Source organism: Salvelinus sp. IW2-2015, unplaced genomic scaffold (genome assembly GCF_002910315.2).
Source record: "Salvelinus sp. IW2-2015 unplaced genomic scaffold, ASM291031v2 Un_scaffold3016, whole genome shotgun sequence".
Classification (NCBI taxonomy): domain Eukaryota; kingdom Metazoa; phylum Chordata; class Actinopteri; order Salmoniformes; family Salmonidae; genus Salvelinus; species Salvelinus sp. IW2-2015.
The window spans coordinates 68,048-77,798 of NW_019944308.1; the positions used below are offsets into that span (position 1 = coordinate 68,048).

The 9,751-nt window shown below is 41.6% G+C and overlaps 1 protein-coding gene across 1 annotated transcript in view; it reads left to right on the plus strand.

The window, feature by feature from the left end:
* Positions 1 to 9,751, plus strand: part of LOC112075177 (heterogeneous nuclear ribonucleoprotein U-like protein 1) — a 36,354-nt gene that overhangs the window by 17,865 nt on the left and 8,738 nt on the right. Inside the window, exons 7-13 of the mRNA XM_070440791.1 lie at positions 108 to 207; positions 336 to 448; positions 866 to 1,135; positions 6,048 to 6,170; positions 6,396 to 6,524; positions 8,752 to 9,007; positions 9,439 to 9,509. Of these exons, the coding sequence (XP_070296892.1) occupies positions 108 to 207; positions 336 to 448; positions 866 to 1,135; positions 6,048 to 6,170; positions 6,396 to 6,524; positions 8,752 to 9,007; positions 9,439 to 9,509 (1,062 nt within the window). The remainder of the gene's footprint in view (positions 1 to 107; positions 208 to 335; positions 449 to 865; positions 1,136 to 6,047; positions 6,171 to 6,395; positions 6,525 to 8,751; positions 9,008 to 9,438; positions 9,510 to 9,751) is intronic.

Below are 9,751 nucleotides of genomic sequence, written 5' to 3' on the forward strand. Positions count from 1 at the left end.
ACCTGTCTGTCTCTCCTACTGACCTGTCTGTCTCTCCTACTGACCTGTCTGTCTCTCCTACTGACCTGTCTGTCTCTCCTACTGACCTGTCTGTCTCTCTGCTGTAGATCTTTGAGGAGATAGCTGTGAAGCACCTCCCGTCCTCTGAGCCTGATCCCCATGTGGTCCGGATAGGATGGTCCCTGGACTCCTGCAGCACACAGCTGGGTAAGGACAACACAGACATGAACACATGTGGACAAACACACACGTACACGCACGCACTCCCGCCACACACACACACACGTGCGGACGGACGGACACGCTGTTTGACGTGTAGCCTCGGTGTATTCCAGGCGAGGAAGCGTTTTCGTTTGGATACGGAGGAACAGGAAAAAAATCCTCTGACTGTAAGTTTGAAGACTACGGAGAGAAGTTTGGAGAGAATGATGTTATCGGCTGTTTCATTGTGAGTAATACTTTGTTGTTGTATTGTCTACAGTGATAGTCCCATTACTAGCTATAAGGATTATATACTAATATTATATACTAATATAATATAATTGTGAGTAAACCGATTGTAGCCAAGAGGCTCAAAATATCCTTCCCCCTCTTCTGTCTCGGGACGGCAGTGAGGAGCTTTGGCTTAGTGGAGCTAGTTCATTAGTAAGATAGCTATTTAAAAAAGATCTGTTTATTCTCTCAGGACTTTGACTCTGCTGAGGGAGGTGGAGACTGTTAGTAGAGTTAGTTAGTTAGTAGATTTAGTTAGTTAGTAGAGTTAGTTGTTAGAGTTGGTTAGTTAGTATATTTAGTTAGTTAGTATAGTTAGTTAGTTACATAGTTCAGCAGAGAGCCTTTAAACTTAACTTTATTATTCCCACAGGACTTCGACGCTGGCGGTGAGGAGGTGGAGATAGCGTTCTCTAAGAACGGGGTGTGGCTAGACGTGGGGTTCCGGGCGTCGAGGGAGGAGCTGGCGGGACGCCCCCTGTTCCCCCACGTCCTGGTGAAGAACTGTGCCATCGAGTTTAACTTCGGCCAGAAGGAGGAACCCTTCCACTCCCCTCCGGAGGGGTTCAGGTTCATCCAGACTCTGGGTATTGAAGACAGGACTAGAGGGGCTGTAGGACCAGCCAGCAAGGCTGACTGTGAGGTATGGATACTATACACTACTATACAGTACTACTATACAGTACTACTACTATACACTACTACTACTATACAGTACTACTACTATACAGTACTACTACTATACAGTACTACTACTATACAGTACTATTATACAGTACTACTACTATACAGTACTACTACTATACTATACAGTACTACTATACTATACAGTACTATGTTACTATACAGTATATTAATCAGTACTACTACTATACATACACTACTATACTATACAGGTACTACTACTACTATGATCAGTACTAACTATGCTATAAGATTACACACCTATGCCATCTATAAACAAAGTATACTAATATACAGGTACTACTATAGCAGGTGTACTACTACTTTACAGTACTAGCTTACAGTACGCTTACTACCACTATACAACAGTACACTATCCAGTACAGTACTAATATACTAAGCAATACTGACTGGATATCAGTACACTACTATACCTATACAGTACTACTCTATACTATGACTATTACTATAGATACTGCAACTATTACTATACTAGCATACTATATAGTATATCAGTACTGCTATACTATAACGTACTACTATACTATACAGTATACTACTATAGCAGTACTACTACTATACAGTAACTACGACTATAATCAGTATACTATAATATGTAGTACTACTATACTATACAGTACTACTACTAGCTATACAGTAACTCTACTATAAAGTACTATATGACGCATACTAACTATACAGTACAACTATACTACAAACACTACTACTATACATATACTATACTATGCAGTACTACTGCCATACAGTATGCTACTATAACCGTGGCCAATACTATCGCAGTACAAATATACTATACAGTAACTACTACTATAGCAGTACTGGCTCTATACTGTATGGATACTATCAGTACTCCTATGCTATACAGTACTACTACTATACTTTACTACTATACAGTACTGCTACTATACTGTACTGCTACTATACAGTACTACTATACTATACTGTACTACTACTATACAGTACTACTATGCTATATAGATCTACCACAACACTATGCAATACTACTAATATACTATACAGTACTACTACTATACAGTACTACTATACTATGCTGTACTACTACTATACCGTACTACTATACAGTACTGCTATGCTATATAGATCTACCACAACACTATGCAATACTACTAATATACTATACAGTACTACTATACAGTACCACTACTATACTATGCAGTACTACTGCTATACTATACAGTATTACTATACAGTACTGCTATACTATATAGTACCACTACTACACTATGCAATACTACTAGTATACTATACAGTACTGCTATACTATATAGGGCCAGGATAATACCAGTATCGCAATATTTTTTCCATGGCAAAAATGGAAGCACGAAGCAGACCAAACTCTTTGGTCCTTTAAAAACCTGCTGTATATAACATATTGTGTGATATAGCTTGGAAAATATACTGAACAAAATTATAAATGCAACATGTAACAATTTCAATGATTTTACTGAGTTACAGTTCAAATAAGGAAATCAGACAATTTAAATAAATAAATTAGGCCCTAATCTATGGATTTCACATGACTGGGCAGGGGCACAGGCCCACCCACTTGGGAGACTGGCCCACCCAATGTGGAGCAATGCCCAGCCAATCAGAATTAGTTCCTCCCCACAAAAAGGCTTTATTACAGACAGAAATACTCCTCGGTTTCATCAGCTCTCTGGTTGGCTGGTCTCTGACCATCACTCTCAGTATAAACTGATCTAACGTTGTACATCTCTTAAAGCCTGTCTATCACCCTCAGTATAAACTGATCTAACGTTGTACATCTCTTAAGACTGTCTATCACCTCAGTATAATGATTCTGACGTTGGTACATCTCTTAATAAACCTGTCCATATCACCCTCAGATAAACTGATCTGACGTTGTACATCTCTTAAAAGCCTGTCCATCACCCTCAGTATATGATCTAGACTTGTACTACTCTTAACGCTTCCATCACTCTCAGCGCATAAAACTGTCTTCTTCTCGTATTATAGAGGTGGAATTTTAGATGTTTTGATACCCAAGGCTTATTGTTAGGGAGGATTTTACAGGTTTTAGTAGGCAACAATGACTCTGGACAGATGGTTTAACTTAGTCTGAAACAACATCTGTGAGTTATCAAGATGAGAGCTGCTGTCCTCAATATACCTCCCACAATAGTACAGTCAAAACACTCCTGGAGAACCAAATATCATCACATGAGTACGTGTCAAAACACCCCGGAACACAATACCTCCCACATAGTACGGTCAAACCCGAGGACCAAAATACCCCCACATAGTACAGTCAAAACACCCATGGACACCAAATCCTCCACAATAGTAAGTCAAAAACCCCTGGAGACTAAAACCTCCACATAGTATAGTCAAACACCCCTGGAGACTAAATACCTCCACATAGTCAGTCAAACACCGTGAGACTAAATACTCCCACATAGTCAGTCAAAACACCTGGAGACCAAATACTCGCCCACTAGTAGAAGTCAAAACAACCCTGAGAGCCAAATACCTCCACATAGTACAGTCAAAACACCCCTGGAGACTAAATACCTCCCACATAGTACAGTCAAACGCCCCGTAGACAATACCTCGCACATAGTATCACGATGTCAAAACACCTGGAGACCAAATACCTCCCACTATAGAGTGGTCAAACACCCCTGGCACAAAGATCCTCCCACATAGTACAGTCAAAAAACCCCTGGAGACTAAATACCTCCACATAGTATAGTCAAAACACCCCTGGGGACTAAATACCTCCCACATAGTACAGTCAAATGAACACACCAACCTGGGAGCTTAAATACCTTCCACATAGTGCAAATCACAGTGGAGACAAAACCAATACTACTCACACTAGTACAGTCAACACTGGAGACAAATACCATCCCACATAGTACACGTCAAACACCCTCGGATACTAAATACTCCCACATAGTAATCAAGTAACACCCCTGGAGACCAAATAAGCCTGCGCACATAGTAACGTCAAAACACCTGGATGGACCAATACCTCCACATAGTATGTCACAACCCATGGAGCCAAATACCTCCCACATAGTAAGTCAAAACACCTGGAGACAAATACCTCCCACATAGTACAGTCAAACACCCCTGGAGACCAAATATCCTCACATAGTAAGTCAAACCCTGGAGACCAAATACCTCCCACATAGTCCAGTCAAAACACCCATGGAGACACAATACCCTCACATAGCGTACGTCAAAACACATGGCAGACCAAATAAAAAATACCTTCCAATAGTACAGTCAAAACACCCATGTGGAACCAAATACCTCCCACATAGTACAGTCCAACACCTGGAGCAAATACTCGTAACATAGTACAGAGTCAACAGCCCTGGAGACAAGTGATAATGTTGTCTTCCAGATCTGGACCGTTTTAACTGTGGGTTTTCCCTCTCCAGGAGGCGACAGTAGGTTGGCCGGACGTAGTTTTTAAACTGTGGGTTTCTCCCCTCTCCAGGAGGGACAGTAGGTTGGTCCGGACGTAGTTTTAACTGTGGTTTGCTCTCTCCGGAGGGACAGTAGGTTGGCCTGAGGTAGACCACATTGTGGTCTGATGTCCCCAGGGGAAGTCTGGTGGTGGCAGAGAACGCATTTGGTATTGTCCCATAACACAAGTCAAGAGTCCTATTTTTCCTAGTGTGACATTTCACATACTGGTTGGTATGTGCGCAGGACTTTGTGCAAAGTACAGTTGTTAAAATCCCCTAAAATAAATGTGGGTGTGTCGGGGGGAGATGGATTCCAGTTTCTGTGACAAGCAGAAACTCAAAACAGGAAGTACCCGTGACTTGCTCCTTTGAGAAACGGTCCTCAGAACAGAATCAGAGATTACACTAGAATATGTTACGAGACTACGCCGATAACATCGACGAGCTTCACCACCTCTGTCTCCGGGCTTCATTAGGAAATGCATTGGCGAACATTGTCCCCACAGTGGAGGTTCGCTGCATGCCCAATCAAAAGCCCTGGATTAACACAGAGGTCGGTGCTAAACTAAAGGACAGGACCTCCACACGAAGGGCTATTGCAGCCAACCCTGAGGCTACGGCTGAAGGAAGGAAGCCGTATACAAGAAGTCCTGCTACGACCTCCACAGAGCCATCAAACGAGCAAAAAGGACAATAAAGGAACAGGGTAGAATCCTATCACTGTAGCAGAGGAAGACCCAGCCATGATCTGCCCAATGAAGCTTTTCTACCAGACGAACTCAATGCCTTTTACGGACACGCTGCGACAAAAAGGACAAATTCTTATTTACAATGACGGCCCAGGAACAGTGGGTTAACTGCCTTGTTCAGGGGGCAGAACGACAGATTTTTACCTTGTCAGCTCGGGGGATTCAATCTTGCAACTTTTCGGTGACTAGTCCAATTCTCTAACCACTAGGCTACCCTGCCGCCCCATAATGACTATAATATAAATACAGTAATGTATATGTCTGCTGCAACGAGACAAAGAGTTTTGATCAGTTATGGAAATATAAGGGGTTAGAACACGTTGTTCACTGTTTTAAAAACAAGATGGAGAACCAGCTACAGGATGAACAATACCAGCGTTTTGGCTCAGGGACAGCCAACTAAAAAATTATTTAAAAAAAATAATATTGTTTTAAACTAGCGCTAGCTGATGCTATATAGCGAATCAATAATTGGAGTCAAAATATCGATATAATATCCAAAAATTTCCAAAAATAATATCTTGATATGTAACGGTATCGACCCCCCCCCCATCGCTACGGGCTAGTTAAGCACATTTTCTACTAGCCGGGTCTGAAAAGTACTAGCCGCGGGCTAATTTTCATCCCTGTCTCTGTCTAGATCCTCATGATGGTGGGTCTGCCAGCCTGTGGCAAAACCACCTGGGCCTCAAAACATACTGAGAGTCACCCTGAGAAGAAATACAACACCCTGGGAACCAACGCCATCATGGAGAAGATGAAGGTAAGCCTTAGAACCCTTCATAACCTGTTATAACCTGTTATAACCTTTAGATCTCCGAGGTCACAGGTGGACTTCACAACCGATTCGACTAATTCAGCCCTTCACAATCTTCAATTTAGTCAACTAGAAGTTGAATGAGGTGTGTTATACTGCTAGGCTCGAGTGTGTTATCTAGTTATCTAAAAATAGATCCCCCCCGTATAAGAGCTATGTCCTGTCTACCAGGTGATGGGTCTTCGTCGTCAGAAGAACTACTCTGGTCGTTGGGAAGTTCTGATCCAACAGGCCACTCAGTGTCTCAACCGCCTCATCCAGATCGCCGCGCGCAAGAGGCGCAACTACATCCTGGACCAGGTACGGTAACCTACCCGCTTCCTCTGGACTACTTTCTGCTTCCTGTGTGTGTAATACGGCTCTGCTGACCTCTGATCTCTAATGAACTATTTATTTATCTTGCAGGTCATGTTGTGATGATAGAGTAGAAGAAACTGTGGTTGTTGACCATCTTGTTGCCATTTATACCGTCTTTGGTATTTTATAAGGAAAGCTGTTTAGTACGTTCCTCATGTTATCTTCCATCCGTCTCAGTATTATTCTGCTACGACCTTTTCTTGTTCTTTTACAGTATTTTATCCATATTATTACTACAGTATTTTATACGTATTATTACTACCGTATTTTATACGTATTATTACTACAGTATTTTATCCGTATTATTACAGTATTTATCCGTATTACTACATATTTTATACGTATTATTACTAGCAGTTCGTATTATCAGTTTATTCGCGTATTACTACAGTATTTTATACATTATTACTACAGTATTTTATACGTATTATACTACAGTATTATACGTATTATTACTACAGTATTTTATCCGCATTATTACTACAGTATTTATACGTATTATTACTACAGTGGTCTTTATACGTATTATTACTTACAGTATTTTATCCGTATTATACTACAGTATTTTATACGTATTATACTACAGTATTTTATACGTATTATTACACAGTATTTATACGTATTATTACTACAGTATTTATACGTATTATTACTACAGTATTTTATACTATTATTACTACAGTATTTTATTACGTATTATTACTACAGTATTTTATACGTATTTTACTACAGTATTTTATACGTATTATTACTCAGTATTTTATAGTATTACATACAGTATTTTATACGTATTATTACTACAGTATTTATACATTATTACACAGTATTTTATCCGTATCTATACACAGTATTTTATACGTATTTACTACAGTATTCTATACATATTATAACTACAGTATTTTATACGTATTATTACTACAGTATTTTATAGTATTATTACTACAGTATTTATACGTATTATTACTACAGTATTTTATACGTATTATTACGGTACAGTATTTTATACGTATTATTACTACAGTAGTTTATACGTATTATTACTACAGTATTTTATCCGGATTATTACCACAGTATTTTATACGTATTATTACTACAGTATTTTATACGTATTATTACTACAGTATTTTATACGTATTATTACTACAGTATTTTATGTGTATCTATGCATCTGTAGTCCTGTTGACTTTGTAAAGATGTTTACAAACAGTAGCACTCTGCCTGGTGAGTAAAGACAAACAACTTATGTTGCTATGGTAACTATAACGAGACAGGCGACTGTCGACAGCCTTAATAATAAAACAGCTAGACTGTGTTTTCTGTTGTTAAATAAATTAACCCCTGAAGGTAAGTGAAAAAGGTGAGGAGACTAATCATTTTGAAGTTTCCAGAGAGATGTCGTTGCTGTGGTTACTAACGGTAAGTCAGTCTAACAGAGGTATCTGCCGGTAACCGTGGAAACCGTGAGTAGCAACAGGTAGGTTGTATCTGTGTGTGTGTGTGTCTCTACGGGACAGGAGGACGCCGTGACAACCAGGTAGGTACAGGTAAGTCAAAGGGGACCCTGGCAGGTGTAGAATCACATTTCCACTAGTGTCAGTCAATCATTGTTCAGATACATTGGGAATCAACCAGAGAACTGAATCATGGGGAGGGAATGTTTGAGGACATAAAGTTAACGACGAAACTCGTTTAAAACTGTAGTCGTTTTAATACCACTTTGTAGTTGTCCCTCGATGGATGAGACTTTACAGTAAATATCCGCATTCATGATCAACGTTATCGTCCGCACGCCACACCTTTAACCAAATCTCAAGAAATGTTATCTTTAAAGATACAGTGCACCGTATAACAGCCAGGCTAGTTGTTTAAAGGGTCCCCTTCGCTCTGTGACAGGACCTTGAAGAAGACGTGGAGAGGTGCAGTCTGGGAAGGTAGGTCTGTGGCTTGGGGAGAGAGAGTGAAATACCGCCCTCTAGCTAACCCACCCAAAGAGTAAAAACCTAAAAAAACAGCGTAAAACACCTCTCTACCTTCATTATTACAGGGTTCTGTTCCCGGCTTCCCTGCCAGAGGAAAACAAAGCCTGCCCATAACACAACAAGTAAACAACAACAACAAGTAAACAATAACAAACAGCCTTCTATCTCTTTCCTTGTGTCACCATTGCTAGACAAATGTATATGGATCAGCCCAGAGACGAAAAATGCGTCCTTTTGAGGGGTTTCAACGCAAGGCTATTGTAATATGTCCCACGGAGGAGGACTTTAAAGAGCGAACGTTAAGACAAACTGATGAACAGGGGAAGGATGTGCCAGATCAGGCTGTGTTAGAAATGAAAGGTAGGAACAACCATGTGGAAACAAAACCAACCAACCAATTAAACAAACAAAAAAAAACAGATCTACTTTACTTTTTTCTATGTTTTTGTCTCTGAAATCAAATCTTGGAAGATGCTCTCCCAAACCCCTGCCCCGCCCCCCAAACCCCTGCCCCGACTGCCCGCCCCCCTACCCCGCCCCCAAACCTGCACTCCTTCTCTGCCCCACCAACCCCCTGCCTCCCCCACACCTGCCCGTCCCAACCCCCTGCCTACCCACCCTGCCCCTCCCCACCACTGCCTCCTCTGCCCCCAAACCCCTGCTCCTTCCTGCCCCAACCGCCCCTGCCTCCCAACCCCTGCCTCCCCCAACCCCTGCTCCACTGCCCCTCCAACCCCTGCTCCTTCTGCCCCCCAACCCCTGCCTCCTGCTCCCTGCACCCCTGCCCCCCCAACTGCCCGTCCCAACGCCTGCCCCGTCCCGCCCCAACCCTGGCTCCCCCAAACCCCCTGCCCCCCATGCTTCCAGCCTCCGGACAGCATTTAAGGATGGAGTATCGTTTGAGCTCCTGCCCTCTTATGTTGCCCCTCAATTAGGACTACCGCTGACCGTAGTTGCACTGCAAATGAGGCTTGTGCTTCTAAATTGAAGTTGAACTAACTTACTGTCAGAAAGTAGTGGAATCAGTCTGGAACGGGCTAGTTTGACTAAGCTATTGGCTGATTGGTGAGCTGACTCATTCTCAACCAGCAGTTATGTGTCATATTTTTTGACAAGCTGTTTTTTAAGAGCAGTGTTTACGGAACACATTGGTTGCAGTGGCTTTTCCTTCTCTTCTCCCCTCCCTCTCGC